The sequence below is a fragment of the Cricetulus griseus genome (assembly GCF_003668045.3).
Source record: "Cricetulus griseus strain 17A/GY chromosome 1 unlocalized genomic scaffold, alternate assembly CriGri-PICRH-1.0 chr1_1, whole genome shotgun sequence".
NCBI lineage: Eukaryota > Metazoa > Chordata > Mammalia > Rodentia > Cricetidae > Cricetulus > Cricetulus griseus.
Window position 1 is genome coordinate 132,854,604 of NW_023276807.1, and position 17,689 is coordinate 132,872,292.

Below are 17,689 nucleotides of genomic sequence, written 5' to 3' on the forward strand. Positions count from 1 at the left end.
GAGTCAGCTGAGGATGTTAGCAAGAGAAGTCAAAATTCATGTGAAAGATGAGAGTATTTTCTCTTTGAGCTGAGGGTTTGTGAGTTTGTGGTTATATGAGTACATCTCTTTTTTATTTTAGTATTTCCCATTTTCTCTTTGTTGCTACTTCATAGCTCTAATTTTGCTATTAATATGAATTGCAATGTAAGAGAATTGTGTTTTCTGATGGTCTTAGGTGACCCCTGTAAAAGGGTGTTTGAACCCCCCAAAAAAAGGTCATGACCCACAGGTTGAGAAGCAGTTCTGTAAATGAAGCTTCCTCTGTAATAATGGCAGATGGAACTAGAGGTAAGCTGATATGCTGTACCCCGTGCTAAGCTATGGATATGAAAGAAGCCAGCACAGTAATGTCCTCTCATGTGACACATTTAGAACCTTCATTGGGATAGTTAACACATAGCACTGTGACTGACAACTTCAGGTTACTGTCCCATTCAGTTTGCTTTATGTATGCTGCACAGAATGCCAGGTGCTAGATTTAGAAGAAAGGATTGTGGTTATGGTATTTTAGGGAAAGGTAAGATTAGCTCGTAAAATATTTCTTCCACTAGTCCGGGGATTGAACTCAAGGACTGGTCCCAAGTTTGTTGGGTGGGTATCATGGCTCTGAGCTATTCTACTCACTTATATCCCCATCCCAGGTTTTATAACTTTAGTGTAATTTATTTTTGAATATTTAGAATAAATGCTAAATGCTGTCTGGTTACATGCTTCTTTAATTTAAATCACAGTATTAATGGTACTGTGAAGAGACTTTCTTACCACACTTCAAAAAATGTCTTGTAGCCCAAGAGACAATGAAGCTATTACCTCTGAAAAGGAAGAAAATGTCTTACCCACATCTTCGAAGCACTTAGAGTTAATTGAGGAGAAGACACTTGATGTGACCAAAGAAGCAGTGTTCCCAGAGAGTGTTCCCCCCATCCCTCGTGCAGGTTTAGACAGAGGAAGAAAGGAAATGAGTGCTGTGGGTCATGGTGCACACAGCCCCTTCTTGCGGGAAGCCCCGAACACATGTTTTCCTCACTCTGAAAGCAAAATTCAAGCCACAGACAAGAGTGAGAAAGAGCAAGAAACAATGGTGTCTAAAGACTGTTCTGAAGCAGATGCTTGGAGTCGAGCAGACGGAGCATCATCAGGTAGTTACTGTGCTGAGAATAATCAAGAAGCCAGTGAACTTTCGAGTGCTGGGACACTTCAAAGTGGAAACCTTCCACCTCCTGAAATACTGGAAGAAAGAACAATAGGAAAGAAAAAGGCCATTGGAAAACAAAAAAGCAAATCATCTTTGGAAAAGTTTCCAAAACATGAGCCATCAAATTTTGTAGGTGACTGGCCAGTTGATAAGACAATTAGCCAGAGAACCAAAAGGAACCGGAAAACTGAAAAAGGTTTAACTGTACAAAATGACAAAAAATGTAATCGTCCCCAGTCGCACAAAGTATTAGATACTAGGGTATCTGTGAATACGGATCATATCCAGCAGCAAGGATCTCCACATGGAAACGATGATCTTTCAGAAGTGTCTGGTAGCTGTCAATATGATACTTACAAAAGTACTGAGCAAACCTCATTCAGCATTGTAGGTGACTGGCCCTCATCTGCGTCTTTAGCTCAGAGAGAGCACAGATCGAGAATACCAAAAGCTGGCTTAAATGAGCCCAACTTAGAATTTGGAACTAATGACAGCATGGGTGAAATACCCTTATATCCTACACATGAGGCCTATTGGGGCACAAGTCCTGAAGAACTGAAATCGCTGGGTTCCACCCTTCGTAGATCTGAGATGCTGCCTCATAAAACAACTCATGAGAATCAGACTTCCCTGAGTAAAACTCTTCCTAGCCAGCACACACTGCCCCTTTCCTTTTCCAGTAGTGCAGCAGCTCTTCCTGGAGTCATGGGACCTCGGTCTCTAGCAGTGGGAGTCTCTGGGGTAGACACAAGCACATGTGCCCAGACTGAGCCCCAAGATTTTGCTCTTTTGTGGAAACTAGAAAAGAATAAAATCAGTATTTCTGATTCTGTCAGAGTGCTAACAGGAAAGTTAGATGGGTTTAAGCCAAAAGATTTTCCTGTTGATACCAAATTAAATGTTCAAGAAGCAATTCCATACAGAGTAATGCACGATAAAAGTACGTATGTGGAAGAAAGTGAGCTTACCAGTGCTGACGAGTCTGAAAATCTTAACATCCTTTGTAAGCTGTTTGGGTCATTTTCCCTAGAAGCCCTCAAAGATTTATATGAGAGATGTAATAAGGATATTATTTGGGCCACAAGCCTTTTGTTGGATTCTGAGACTAAATTATGTGAGGATACTGAGGTTGAGAAACCCCCCAAATCCTATGATGAGTCCCAAGTTGGGCCATTTTCTATGGGGTTGGATTTGAAGGAAATTATTGGCCACAGAGGAACCTCGGAACATTCTAATTCTTCTATGTCCAAGTTTAATGCTGGGGTTGGTGTCAGGAACACTACTAACACACAGTCTGCTGGTGGTGCAGAAAAGGGGAGCTCAAAACAGGAAGAGATAAGAGCTATAAATCCTGAAAACCCTGAATTAATAACCAGAATATTTCCCAATGCTGCTGTCAGTGCAAAGAACAGTAATGAAATAGTTTCTAACAGTCGTGCTGAATTGTCAGGTGCATACGGCTGTAAGCGGTCTTTTCCACTTACTCCAAAATCTAATGTCTTTCAAGATGTTAGTGAAATGGACAAAAATCTAGTAGCCACAGAAACTGGCGGCAGTATTCATTCTTTTTTAAATTTATCTGATATTATAAACTCTGCAACAAACACTTCAAATCCTGAATTAAATGAAGAAGTTTATCTTACTGGCTCTTTGGAAGCAAAGAAAAATGAAAATCTTCCTTCGGATTATGTGAAATTTGGAAACATGCAAGAATTTATCAATGAAGATAAACAGGAAATGGAGAAAATTCTAATGCCAGGAGCTAGTTTGTCAGCTGGAGTTAGTGAAGAGGATAAAACCGAGGTAGTGAATCCCACACCAATGATGGCCAGATCTCTGACCATAGACTGTCTGGAGTTGGCATTACCCCCTGAGCTGGCTTTCCAACTTAATGAATTATTTGGCCCAGTTGGTATTGATTCAGGTAAGGAAAAAGAAAATTATCTGTGGGTTTGTGGGTGCATGCGCACGTGTGTGTGTGTGTGTGTGTGTGTGTGTGTGTGTGTGTGTGTGTGTGTGTGTGTTTATTTGTGTATAAATAAGCAGTATATACAAGTTTCTGTTTCAGTTGCAATTACTTCATTGGCTGAATGTGTCAGTAATTTATGTCACAATTTTATACAGTACCTTATTTTTTGACATGACACGTTTTAAAGGATTTAAAATAATTTGAAGTGGAAATATTTATATAGAATTTCATATCTCAGTATATCCATGAATATGTTGAAAGTTTTCTCTAGTATTTGCCTTACATTTATTTGCAAAAGTGAACTTTGTGTCTTTTGGTATTATTTCAGATAGATTTAAAGCAGGAAGTAATTTCTTAGAACACAGTTATAGAAAATCTTAACTAAAGGAATGTACTGTTGTTGAGGCATGGAGATGTGAGCCACTTAAAGAGATTTGTTATGAAGCTTTGCATGTTGCCCCAGCTAGTATGAAAACAGTGATATAGAACATAAAAACATTTCAAGTAAATAGAAATGTGTTAGTGATTAATGACAAAATTTAATATTATGCATTCTCTGCAAATGTATGATGAGTAATGATTATATTTTCTCTTCTTTTTTCTTCCTTTCACAAGGGTCTTTAACAGTTGAGGATTGTGTGGTTCATATAGATCTGAATCTGGCTAAAGTGATTCATGAGAAATGGAGAGACTCTGTAATGGTTGGTAGCTTCCTTGTATGAAGAGCTCCCTGTGCTTGTTTTATACATACCCACATGCAGACTTACATACATGCATGAAATTTTAAAAAATAGTGAAAATAAATCTTAAAAAATAGAGCTTTGTAAGTAAGAAATATATATATATATATATATATATATATATATATATATAGCTATGCCTGGTAGTTTCATTTATATAGTTTCATTGTTTTACTTAATTGTAATAATGATTTCTAGAGAAAGCCGCTATAACTTTGTAGCTCAGTTTCCCAGTGCACTGTCCTTTGCCAACTTTTGCTCTGCCTTTGTGTTCAGGAGCGACAGAGACAGGAGGAGGTGTCTTGTGGCAAGTGTGTGCAAGGTAAATACAGTACATACCCTGACTTTCACTTTGTCTTGATGTTGGAATGTGCTCTTTTTTTGTTTTTTTGTTTTTTGAGACAGCGTTTCTCTATGTAAACACTCTGGCTGTCCTGGAACTTGCTCTGTCGACCAGGTTGGCCTTGAACTCAGAGGTCTACCTGTCTCTGCCTCCTGGGTGCTGGGATTAAAGGTGTACTCCACCACCTCTGGCTGGAGTAAATCTTAACTCATTTTAAATATTTAGGTGGAGATCTTCTGTTTTGATTTACAAATGAAAAAAATACCCCCCATTTAAAAAAAAAAAGAAAAAACCTGTCTTTTTGTTGTTTGTTTATTGAGACAGTCTTATTCTGTAGCTAGGGCTGGTCTGAATTCACAGTGCTTCCTTCTTAAGCCTTTTGATTGCTGGGATCACACTATGCCCAGCTGCAAATAAAGGTTCTCTCAAAAAAATTTTTACATTGAATCTTGATGCAGAATAGAATCATAGAGAAAATAAGGCTGTGCACTGTATATGCAAGTCAAAGTGCTCTGAATTGAGAAAAACTAATTGGGTTCATTTTCTTGATAGTATTGTAGAATTATTTCTTTCTTTTTTTTTTTTTTTAGATTTTATTTATTTATTATGTATACAACATTCTGCTTCCATGTATATCTGCACATCAGAAGAGGGCACCAGATCTCATTACGGATGGTTGTGAGCCACCATGTGGTTGCTGGGAATTGAACTCAGGACCTCTGGAAGAGCATTCGGTGCTCTTAACCTCTGAACCATCTCTCCAGCCCGTAGAATTATTTCTTGGCTATTCATATCTTTATTGATATCAGAGTACCAACAACCTGCTCTTTTGGTAAATCCTGCCAACTTGAAGGTCCCTGGTTCCAGATGACTTCTTACACAGTATAGTCACACTGGTTTATGGCATGGCAGACCTGCTAAGAAAGAGCACTGTTAGTACTTCTTTGTCCATACCACACTGCAACCCAGGCCAAGAAGTTCAGGGTGAGGGTTCCTGGACTCCAATTTATTTCACCTATGCTCATGTTGTAGCTTCAAGAGAGAAAACTGGCTGGCTACCTGTCTAAAAGTATGTAGGCAGCACTCATAAGGATTGATGGACTTTGAAAAATGAAAGACAAAAAAGTTTTGGTCCATCTGGGGTGGAGAGCAGGTCTGGGAGGAGATGGGGGAGGAGGATGAATATGATCAAAATGGTGTGTGAAATTTTCAAAGAATTAACACAAATAGTTAAAAAGAGAGATAAAGTTGGCTGAGGGTAGAAGTGACTAGACTATATTATGGCTATAAAAATGCAAGTAGCTGTAGTGGCTGCCTTTTCTTCACTCCCCATAGAGACAGAACTAGGTCAGAATGTGTCTGTACCCCTTAGAGATGCTGAAGTGTTACATGTTAACTCCTATCACTGTGAACTTTGTGGGTTGTTCTTTGTTTTCAATATAATTTGCTCAGTATCTATAGTATGCCTCTGGTCTGTCACTATTTGTCAGCGTGTTGTTCTTCTCAGTTCCAGGAACAGTAGAGGGGCTAAGCAGGGCTCTCCCAGTTGCTCACTACCCAGCACTGATTGACTAGCTTTTCTTGGGGGTGGGGGCGGGAAGGAAGAGAGAGAATCAAAGTGATATAGAAAAGAATGGGAAGCATTAAACTCATTGATAGTTACACCTTGGTCATTGCTCATTTGAAAGAGTCCTTGCTTGTAGTTATGTGAAGGTTTATTTTGAGATTTCAAAGTTGTGTCATATTTACAAGCTGAAAAGGATTTTAATATCCCATGTTTCTTTTGTCTTGTGACTAAGAATTTGTACATCAATTGCTGAATACATGACTACTTTCCTACTCTTGTAGATCCTTCGCTGGCTGGACCTGCTGTTCTTGATAATTCTGAACAAAAATCATCTCAGAAAGCAGGCAAAAAATCATTGAAGACTTTAGCGGCACTTGAGACACTGGATCCCTGGAACACTCAAACAAAAAAAGTTTCACTGAGAGAAATAATGTCAGAAGAAATCGCCTTACAGGAGAAACATGATTTGGTATGGGAAGTCACAGCTACTAATCTGTGGTCTCTGACTGCAGGTTGTTTAATATGTGATTTGCGTTTAATTCTGTCTCCTGATCTGGACTTCATGTTTAACCTGTCTGAAGTCGATATTAAAACTGAAAATGTTTTAAATAGAATCTGGTTGAGGCATTGCTTCAAGCTAGGTGGTACTCTGACATACATAGGTCATCTGTGTTAAGTAAGTGTTTGCACGCTGTATCATTGTTGGTTTTTAACATTTACTTCTGTAATCTTTTGCTTATAGAAAAATATGAAATCTTTCATTTGAAGATAGTATTTAGTAACAATAATTGTATTGCTTTTTAAAGATGTGCCTATCTTTAAATTTTAAAACAAAAAAAATTGAGAGAAAAAAATTCAGAAACTTGGGATTTGTATTTACAATTCAATTTTCTTCCTTCTACTCTTCAACTAAAGTTCAAATAGAAACTTTATTTATTTATTTATTTATTTATTTTTGGTTTTTCGAGACAGGGTTTCTCTGTGTAGCTTTGGAGCCTATCCTGGCACTCACTCTGGAGATCAGGCTGGCCTTGAACTCACAGAGATCCTCCTGCCTCTGCTTCCCTAGAAACTTTATTTTAAATCTTACTTTTTGTCTTTTACTTCAGTGTACTTATTTGAAGCCATTGGTAAATTTGATTTCTTTCATATTTCTTTTCAAATTTTGAAAGTGACTACTAAGGAATTTAAAAATTAAAATGGGAAGGCTTTGGAAGTGACTTACTCTAGTTACGGGAAAAGAGATCCTTAAGTGGTGACCAAGATGCTTTATACATGACTGTGTGTGACTCACAGTCACCTTTTTTATTTGGCTGCAATGCATAGAATTAGGTGTAGGAGGAGCGAAGATTCTTCAAACTTATTTTCCCCTTGTCTTTATGATTAAGTTCCTGTCATTGCACCCCTATATAAAGTAGCTTCAAGTAGTATCTTAGAATTTTGCTGCAGTTTCAGATATCCTTCTTAAGTGTAGTGAACTGGAGAAATGGATTCTCTTAAAAGAAATAGGAAAACCTAACTAGGCTTGAATAGTGTAAAAGTGTTACTGAAACTTATCTTTTGCTTCTGACCTACGTCATAATCTCACTAGTAGTTAACAAATGAATACAAATGAATGTCTTTTGACTTTACAATTTAATGCATTTTATTTATTCTGTCAATCTCCCCCCCTTTTAATTTTTTTTTTTAAACAAATTGGGTAATAGAAAGTAAATAAGAGCTTGGTGGTGGTGGCGGCACACTCCTTTAATCCAAGCATTCTGGAGGCAGAGGCAAATGGATCTCTCTCTCTGAGTTCGAGGCCAGCCTGGTCTACAGTGCTAGTTCCAGCATAGCCAGGGCAACACAGAGAAACCCTGTTTTTTTTTTTTTTTTTTTTTTTTTTTGTAAAGAAAAAATAAAGTAGACAACTTGGTTTAAGAATAAATACTCTTTAAAAGAATCCTCACTTTAAATGAGACCTTAGTAAGAGAGTTTGATGTTTCCTTTTCACTGTTCCCCCAAGGAGAAAATACACTTTGGTATGTTCCTGGAAGAAAGACATAGGAAGCAAACATCACATATAATAATAATAAAGCAGGAACATTAACTGTAGGATGATAAGACCTTGAGTTTATAGTTCATCAATGTTAGAATTCTTAGTTTAGAAACATGATGGCTTGTTAGATCACTAGGAACTCTGAATAGCATTGAGGGTTTTTTTGGGATGGGGGTGTAAATTCAGGCTATATAGAGCATATGTCAAATATTTTATTTTTATTACTACTTTTTGGTTTTTTGAGACAGGGTTTCTCTGTATAGCCCTGGCTTTCCTGGAGCTCGCTCTGTAGACCAGGCTGTCCTCAAACTCAGAGATCACCTGCCTCTGCCTCCTGAGTGTTAGGATTAAAGGTGCATGCTACTATTGCCTGGCTTCTAAGATTCTTTGTCATAATCTTAATTTAGAATTTGAAAGAATTCAGGGACTAGGGAGAGATGGCTCAATGAGTAAGAATGCTTGTTGCCAAACATGAATACTTGAGTTCAAATCCCCAACTCCATCATAAAAAGGTTTTTTAAAAACATTTTTTAGATTTATTTTTTATATATATAGCATTTGTCTGTATGCCCGAAGGCCAGAAGAGGGTGCCAGATCTCATTACAGATGGTTGTGAGCCACCATGTGGTTGCTTGGAATTGAACTCAGGTAGTCTGGAAGAACAGCCAATGCTCTTAACCTTTGAGCCATCTTTCCAGCTCCCATAAAAAGTTTTTAAAAACTGGGTGTACCAGGACCTGGGATGTTGTGGGTGGAGACAGGAAGATGATTGTGGAGAGCCTGTCTAAAAGAAAGCGGGTAGAATGTGTGGAGCCTCCACAGGGAGCATGTGGTACACCACACAGATGGGCTGCCAGGGGATAGACAAAGAATGGATTTTCAGGAAGTTCATTTAGGCTGACAGTTGTACTTTAGTTACTTTTTTATTTAAATTTCACTTTTTGTGCTAGGATCTCAACATATAGCCCAGGCTGTCGGTGAACTCCTGTCTTTCTTTCTTAAACGTCCAGCATTATAGGTGTATGCACTCTGCCTGACTGGAGTACTAATTTTGAATAGGCAGCCTTATGGATTATGAAAGTTATTAATACTCACCGTTATTTTTGAGTAAATATATTTGTGAAAACATTTGAAGTAATTACTAGTTACAAGGTTTTCTGTCAACCTGAATTTGCAGTGTTTATACATTGTTGTTTCTGCCCATTAAGGAGATGTGTTTTTGAGGACATTCACAGCATCACACACTACTGTACTTCTGAGCAACTGGCTTGTATTCAATTTATGGACACTGAGAGTGTTTCTTTCCCTTTGCTTTGGCCACTAAGGGGGCTCAGAACTAAATTTGTAGCAACTGTTCAGGATTTTGTGGCATGGACTTACATACTAATTTTACTTGCTAGCTTTATCCTATATTCTTGCCTTTATTTTCTCTAATCTTTGTCTTTGTTTACTTATATCCTGTTTCTAAATATATAGTTATTGATTAATGATGAATAATGTCTCAAAGCATCATTAGGTGATTTGTTGTATGAATATCATAGTGTATTTACACCAGCCTAGTATAGCTTACTGCACACTCAGGCTGTGTGGTACAGCATATATCAGTATATAGGTGGATCCTCCTTTACTGAAGCATCGTTATGTGGTTCATGACTCTGGAGCTTCATCCTTGTTATACAGTATCATAGACTTTGTTGGGTTTGTATATGTATGTGTATATATGTGATTATATATATATATATATTTATGAACACCTTCCAATACTTGGAAAAATGGGCTATAAATAAATAGTGTAAGAATACTTATATTACTAACCTTAGCCTTTGATCAGTGAGGAAAGTCTATGATTTCTTATAAATTGTTGGTCTTTTTGCAAAAAAATAATTATATTTTGGTTCAGTATTGTCTGGCTTACAAATTTCATCTTAAGGGTGATTTTTTTTTTCTGTTCTGTTTTAGAAAAGGGAGACACTTATGTTTGAAAAAGACTGTGCCACTAAACTAAAGGAGAAGCAGCTCTTTAAAATATTCCCAGCCATTAACCAAAATTTCCTGGTGGACATTTTCAAAGATCACAAGTGAGTATTAGAAGAACTGATTGCGATTTTTACTGTACTATTGGAAGTATATCCCAAACAATTTCTAGTGTTCATTTTTCTGATTGAATATATTATAAATAATTAACTTTAAATTTAATATACATAATTTGGAAAGTAAATTTCTAGCCATTTGTATTCCTTGTTATTTTTTTTTTCTTTAATCTTTTTGTTACCTTTTCACCATGAGAATCCTGCCCAGGTAACTTGGGGCTGAAGGGTAGACAGTGCTTTGCTTCCATTTTAAACTAGAACCTCAGACTGTTAAATGGAGTTTGTTACAATATTAATATTGGCATGGAGGTGTTTGATTTTGGAAGGAGATAATCTATGTATAGATTCCAGAAAGATTTATGGAATATAGATTAAAAGAAACCATGCAGCTAATGTGCCTCAAATAAGACCAGGAACTCAGCATATAGGCTACAGGCATGTCACAAGTTCTGAAGGTTTTTGTTCAGTTTTTCTTTTTTTGTTGTGTTTTGTTTTGTTTTTTTTGGGTTTTTTGAGATAGGGTTTCTCTGTGTAACAGCTCTGGCTGCTCTGGAACTCACTATGTATACCAAACTAGTCTCAAACTCACAGAGATACACCTGCCTCTGCCTCCCTAAGGGCACCACTACTGATTTGGGGGGGGGGCACATACTTTTAATCCCAGCACTCAGGAGGCAGAGGCAGAGGATCTCTGTGAGTTTGAGACCAGCCTGGTCTACAAGAGCTAGTTCCAGGACAGCCTCCAAAGCCATAGAGAAACCCTGTCTTGAAACCCCTCCCACCCCCCATAAAAAGGCCATGTGCCACAACCGCCTGGCAATGCCACAAGTTCTAGACTAACAAGGGCTATGTAGCCTGACTCCAAAATAAATAATTAAAAGAAATTAGGAAATGAGTTATCAGTGTTACCACCTACTACTTTGGTATTAGGGATTGAACCCAGGACCCTACATACCATTTTTTTTTTTTTAATCAACTAATGGTCTATGATTCCCAGGCTGTCCTTAAATTTGTTGTGTTGCTAAGGATGACCTTGAACTTCTGACCTTTTTACCTCAAGGGCAAGGGCTAGGATTACAGGCATCTGCCATTATGGCTGGTTCTATACAGTTCTGGGAATCAAACCCAGGGCTTCCTGCATGTTAGAAAGTGCTCTACCAACTGGGCCATATCCCCTGCCCCATTAATTTTGACTGGCATATAAACACAAAAGTGTATATTAATGAGTCACATGATGCTTTGCTGTATGTGCACATTGTGTAGTGATTAATTAGGTTAAACATGCTTTTTCTAAACACCAGAATTTTTGATTGTGTGTGTAAGCAGTAGGGTGGAAGTGGAGGTCAGAAGACAAGTGTGAGACTTGGCTCTTCCTTTTCAATATGTGGATCCTAAGGATCAAACTCAGGGCATCAAGTGTGGCAACAAGAGTCTCAAGAGTCTTTACCTGTTGAGCTGTTGTCTGCCCATCATCATCATCATTGTTAATTATTAAAAACTTTCAAAGTCTTAGACTAGAAAGATGGCTGAATGGTTAAGAGCAATTGCTGCACATCAGAGGACTCGAGTTTGTAAGCCACATGGTGGCTTACAGCTGTCAGTAACTCCAATTCCAGGAAATCTGATGCCTTCTGGCCTCCTCAGGTTTGTTCCAGGCATGCATGTGGTACACAGACACACATGCAGGTGAAACACCCATACACATAAAATAAAACAGATCCTTAAAGGAAGGGTGGGTGGGTGGGTGGGTGTGTGTGTGTGTGTGTGTGTGTGTGTGTGTGTGTGTGTGGTGTTGTTGTTGTTGTTGTGTGTGTTGTTGTTGTTGTTGTTGTGTGTGTTGTTGTTGTTGTTTTTATGACAGCATTAGGGAGGCAGAGGCAGTCAGATCCCTGTGAGTTCAGGCCAGCTTGGTCTTTTTTGTAGTAAGTTCCAAAGCAGCCAGGGCTATATTGTGAGACCTATCTTAAAAAGAAAAAAGAGAGAAAAAAAAAAAAAAAGAAAAGAAAAAAAGAAAAAAGAAATGGGACCAAATTACTTATTATTTTTCCTTGGATTTTCCAGAGGTTGTTTTTGAAGCTTCATGTACATTGTTTCAATATTAAAAACTTAAAATAAGCTAGGCAGTGGTAGCACACACCTTTAGTCCCAGCACTCAGGAGGCAGAGACAGTCAGATCTCTGTGAGTTCAAGGCCAGCCTGGTCTACAGAATGAATTCTAGGACAGCCCAAGCTGTTATACAAAGAAGAAACCCTGTCTTAAAAAAACAAACAAAACAAAAACCCCCCAACCAAAAACAAAACAAAACAAACCAAAAACCAAAAACAACAATAAAACCCAAACTTAAGCCAATTTCTTACACTTAAAATTTATAAGTATATTTTTTCTTTTATGAATGTGAGTGTGTGCCCCATGCCTGTATACCTGATGCTCACAGAAGGCAGAAGAGGTATTAGATCTGGAACAACAGTTATATACTGTTGGGAAAACCAGGGTTCTCTGCAAAAGCAACCAGTGCTCTTAACTGCTGAGCCATCTCTACAGCCTGTTTTTTTTTTGTGTGTTGTTTTGTTTTGTTTTTGGTTTTTCGAGATAGGATTTCTCTGTGGCTTTGGAGGCTGTCCTGGAACTAGTTCTTATAGACCAGGCTGGTCTCAAACTCACAGAGATCTGTCTGCCTCTGTCTCCTGAGTGCTGGGATCAAAGGTGTGCACCACCACCGCCTGGCCCGTTTTTTTCATATTCTTAGAAATTGCTTGGATTTATGCTACAGAACTTTGATTTTTATTTTTTAATAAATGTTATATTTAAACAGCTATTCCCTGGAACACACGGTACAGTTTCTAAACTGTGTTCTTGAAGGAGACCCTGTGAAAACAGTCGTAGCTCAAGAATGTGTTCACCAAAATGAGAATATCACTTCTCATACTGCACTGAAAGCAAAAGATAAAAAGGTAAGGAGTTATTTGAACGTTTACTCCATTGGCAAATAAATGTATATTAACATATTGCTTGTTTATTGAGTATAATAGTTTAGTGATTATTTTTTACCATGATCTGTGTTCTCTAAACAATGAATTTATGCCTAATTGTGTTTTTGTTTAATATTGATGTACATGATAAGCACTTAAATTCCTGTAGATACTGTGTAGACTTTCCTAGGTAGACACAGTAGAGTGTGAGGCATAGTTGAATAGCAATGATTTTTATTGTATCTTAGAATCTACATATGTATTCAAAATATTTAACCTTGAGTGCCAATCTTTTACCTTGAAATTGTTTTATTTTATGTTTGGGTTACTCATTATAAATTCATAGAGCTTGAAGTCAGGGACGGTGATGCCTCCAGAAGTTCCTTTATTGTACCAGGGTTGTTTTGGCTATCCTGAGTTTTTTGTTTTTCCATATGAAGTTGAGTATTTTTCTTTCAAGGTCTGTGAAAAATTGTGTTGTGATTTTGATGGGAATTGCATTGAATTTGTAGATTGCTTTTGGGAAGATTGTCATTTTTATTATGTTGATCCTACCTATCTAAGAGCATGGGAGATCTTTCCATTTTCTGGTATCTTCTTTAATTTCTTTCTTTAAAGACTCAAAGTTCTTACTATATACAGGTCTTTCTCGTTTTTTGGTTAGTGTTATCTCAAGATATTTTATGTTGTTAGTTGCTATTGTAAAGGGTGATGTTTCTCTGACTTCTTTCTCAGCACATTTATCTTCTGTATATAGTAGGGCTACTGATTTTTTTGAGTTAATCTTGTATCCTGCCACTTTGCTGAAGAGTTTTTCAGGTCACTTATGTAAACTATCATATCATCTGTAAATAGTGAAAGTTTGACTTCTTCCTTTTCAATTTGTATCCCCTTGATCTCCTTTTGTTGTCTTACTGCTCTAGCTAGGACTTCAAGTACAATATTGAAGAGAGTGGACAGCCTTGTCTTGTTCCTGATTTTAGAGGAATTTCCTTGAGTTTCTCTCCATTTAGTTTGATGTTGGCTGTTGGTTTGCTGTATATTGCTTTTATCAAACCAAACCCTCTGAATGTGGGTGCCAGCTAGGAGGCCAAGACAGTCTGTGGACCTCAAACGGTGGAGCCAGTCTTTAGATCCTAGAACACAATGGACTTTGGGAGCCCATTCCCTATAGAGGGATACTATTGTAGCCCAGATACAGCAAGGAGGGCCTAGGCCCTCCCCCAAAACGATTTGACAGACTTCGAAGGTCCCTGGTGGAGGGCCTCACTATCCCTGGGGAGGAATTGGGAGGTGGGTTGGGGGGTTGGTGGGGAACATGGGAGGATGGGAGGGCGAGGGAATGGGGGATTGATATGTAAATATGAGTAGTAATTAAAGAATTAAAAAATAAATCCATAGAAATATGGATTTTTACATATTAATCTCGTATCAGCATTAGAATTTTTTGTTGTTGCTTTTTTATTTTATGTGTTTGGGTATTCTACCTGCATCCATGTATATATGTGCACCATGTGTATGCAGGGCCCATGGAGGCCAGAAAAAGGTATCAGATCCCTTAGAACTCCAGTTACAACAAATTATGAGCCTCAATGTGGGTGGGTGCTAGGAACCAAACCCCAGGTCCTCTGTAAGAACAGCAAGTACTCTTAACCATTGAGCTATATCTATAGCCCATTTTGTTTGAGACAGGGTTTCTCTGTGTAGCCCTGGCTAGCCTGGAACTCTCTATGTAGACCACCAGGCTGGCTTCAAACTCAGAGATCTGACTGCCTCTGTCCCCCAAGTGCTGGGATTAAAGGTGTGTGCCACCATACCTGACTCATAATTAAATTTTTTGAAGAATATGGTGAAGTCTGTTCTTGCAAGCCTCTACAGTACCAGGGTCTCAGCAAAATGGTAGTCAGGAAATTATATAACCAACTGTTATTTATGTATTAGGTCAGTTTTTGCATATCTCACTTCCCTTATTTTTTATCAATTAGAGATATGTATCACATAATACTTAGTATTTTTATAGTATTATTATAAATTAAATGATAGACTATAAAATTTTAAACCTATCTCTCATTGAAGATTGTTTTATATAGTACATTATAAATATAATTCTTGGTAATATTTCTAAGCAAAATGGTAATTTCCAGCTTGTTAAATTTTAGTCAGTAGCCTCAATCAAATTATATCAATAAAAGAATGTTTTTTAAAAGTATTGAAAATTATCATTTTGAATACATGTGAAATGTTTATTAAGTTACATAGTAGGACATGTATGACTTATAATACTTTTTTTTTGGTTTTTCGACAGGGTTTCTCTGTGTAGTTTTGGAGCCTATCCTGGCACTTACTCTAGAGACCAGGCTGACCTAGAACTCACAGAGATCCGCCTGCCTCTGCCTCCTGAGTGCTGGAATTAAAGGCGTGCACCACCAACGCCCGCCTGATTTTTAAGCTTTCAAAGAAACGAATTGAAACCATACATCTCTTAAGATAAAGCTAAGATTCTAGGTGGTGGTGCACGCCTTTAATCCCAGCACACAGGAAGCAGAGGCGGGAAGATCTCTGTGAGTTCGAGGCCAGCCTTGGGTGCTGGGAGAATAGGAGTGCAACACTATCCAAGAAATTTTTGAATAGGCTTAACCAAGAACCACAGTTTGGATCTGTGTTGAATGTTTTCATACTGCTCTCTGACTATCTTCTGTCTTTTGTCTTGATATATGACCTGATTATATTTTAATGATTTCGGTGTCCTAAAAGTTGGTTAAAGGAGGGGTAATGTTACTGACATGAAAAAGCTAATGGCAGTACATACTTGACTTACAATGTAGACACTGAGGAAATCTCTTTTGAGGATAAAAGATAAGTCTAGTTGTTCCCTTGGTTTCTCCTCTCTCTCTCTCTCTCTCTCTCTCTCTCTCTCTCTCTCTCTCTCTCTCTCTCTCTCTCTCTCTCTCTCTCTCCTCTAACCTCTCTCCTCTCTCTCTCCTCTCTCCTCTCCAGTGTCTCTTTGTGTCGTCCTGGCTATCCAGGCTGGATTGTATTGGTCTTGAACTGAGAGGTTTGACACTCTCTGCCTCCTGAATGCTAGGATTAATGGTGTGCATCACCATGCCTGGCTGGTTTTTCCTTTGATCAAACTCATCTCTCTGGCCTCCAATTACTGTGTAGCCAAGGCTGTCCTGATCATCCTGCCTGTTTATGACCATACCACCCTCAAGACATCTGATTGTCTGATCTTCCTGCTTTTGCTTCCCAGCTAAGTACTAGGATTATAGGCATGTACCAACATGCCTGGCTCACAGCCTGGTTTGTATATGCATTTTCTGGCGATAAGACATTAATTTTTCAACCTATATTTGTGTATCACGTATTGTGCTCTTCTAGGCAAAGAAACCAAGAGAGAATGACGATATCTCAGGTGACTCGTCTTTCCAGGATTTTGAGTACCCTGAGTATGATGATTACAGGGCAGAGGCTTTCCTGCACCAGCAGAAGAGAATGGAGTGCTACAGCAAGGCCAAGGAAGCCTACCGCATGGGGAAGAAGAATGTGGCCACCTTTTATGCCCAGCAGGTAAAGTGGGAAACTGGTCACAGTTTACCAATTCAAGTAGTCTGATACTTACATTAAGTTTTGGCTTAACAATTGTTGGGGGAAGAATTTAGAGATTATGTAAGTGACGGATAAAGTATCCTAACATGAAAGAAGAGCCCTGTGATTTTGAGGATTCTGTCTGCTTTGCTCAGTTTAATCATTGCTTTTGTACATGGAGCTTCATGAGTCCCAGTTGTTCCTCATTCATCAGTGTGACTTGCTTTCACATATGCTAGGACAAGTGCTCTGGCTGCTGAGCTGCGTTCCTAGCCCTCTTTATTTTGCTTTTTATTTTCTTCTTTTCCATTATCTTTTATTTTGAGACTGAGTCTCATAAAATTACCCAGGCTGGCCTTGAACTTGTGATTCTTGTGCCTTAGTTTTCCAAGTTGCTGGGAGTATGGCTGTGTAAAACCGGGCCTGGGGAATTGTGGTTTGTTCTCTCCTTGAGATCAAATGGTCTTGCGGTGGTCTGAGCATCGTGTTGTGTTATTTAGTAGCATGTCTGAACAGATAGAGGTTTCTTGGAGGAAAGAAAGCAGAAAAGTTTGTTTTAGACTGGAATCACATGGGTCTATAGTGTTTGGGTTTTTAATAAGGTATCTATCTTATATTTATTTGTGTGTGTGTGTGTGTGTGTGTGTGTGTGTGTGTGTGCGTGCGTGCGTGCGTGCGCGGTATGTTTTGTGTATATATTTGGTATATGTATAGGACTGTGTTAGTGCATGTTGACCTCAGATCTTGAAGCTTGCACAGCAATTGTTCTTAACCATGGAGCCATCCCCCTAGCCTCCAAGCATCACTTTTATGTTCACAAAGAGGAAGAAGATACTAATATTTTTCAAGAGAATAAAATTTCTTGCTAGGCTCACTTTGCATGGTAATGTAAGGAATAAATACCCTTTTCACTTTTGTGGTTCCATGTGCTTACTCCTTTGATACTGAGCAGAAGGTGTCAAAACTCGTACAGCCCTTTGAGGCCTAACAACAGACCTTGAGGGGGTCGATCATCAAGCTGAGGCCCAGGATTATCAAAGAATACACATCATTAATCAAGCATTAAACCAATTGGTTCTTTCTTGAGCTAACTGTTGTTTCCTTTTATGTTTTTTGATTAAGAATTTTTTTATTTTTACTTTACAAA

The 17,689-nt window shown here is 38.3% G+C and overlaps 1 protein-coding gene across 10 annotated transcripts in view; it reads left to right on the plus strand.

The window, feature by feature from the left end:
* N4bp2 (NEDD4 binding protein 2) overlaps positions 1-17,689 on the plus strand; it is a 72,108-nt gene that overhangs the window by 39,733 nt on the left and 14,686 nt on the right. For all 10 annotated transcript variants that reach the window (XM_035452394.1, XM_027390768.2, XM_027390773.2 and 7 more), the window contains 7 exons: positions 829-3,161; positions 3,822-3,907; positions 4,223-4,268; positions 6,138-6,325; positions 9,854-9,972; positions 12,798-12,936; positions 16,336-16,524. In XM_035452394.1, the coding sequence (XP_035308285.1) occupies positions 829-3,161; positions 3,822-3,907; positions 4,223-4,268; positions 6,138-6,325; positions 9,854-9,972; positions 12,798-12,936; positions 16,336-16,524 (3,100 nt within the window). The remainder of the gene's footprint in view (positions 1-828; positions 3,162-3,821; positions 3,908-4,222; positions 4,269-6,137; positions 6,326-9,853; positions 9,973-12,797; positions 12,937-16,335; positions 16,525-17,689) is intronic.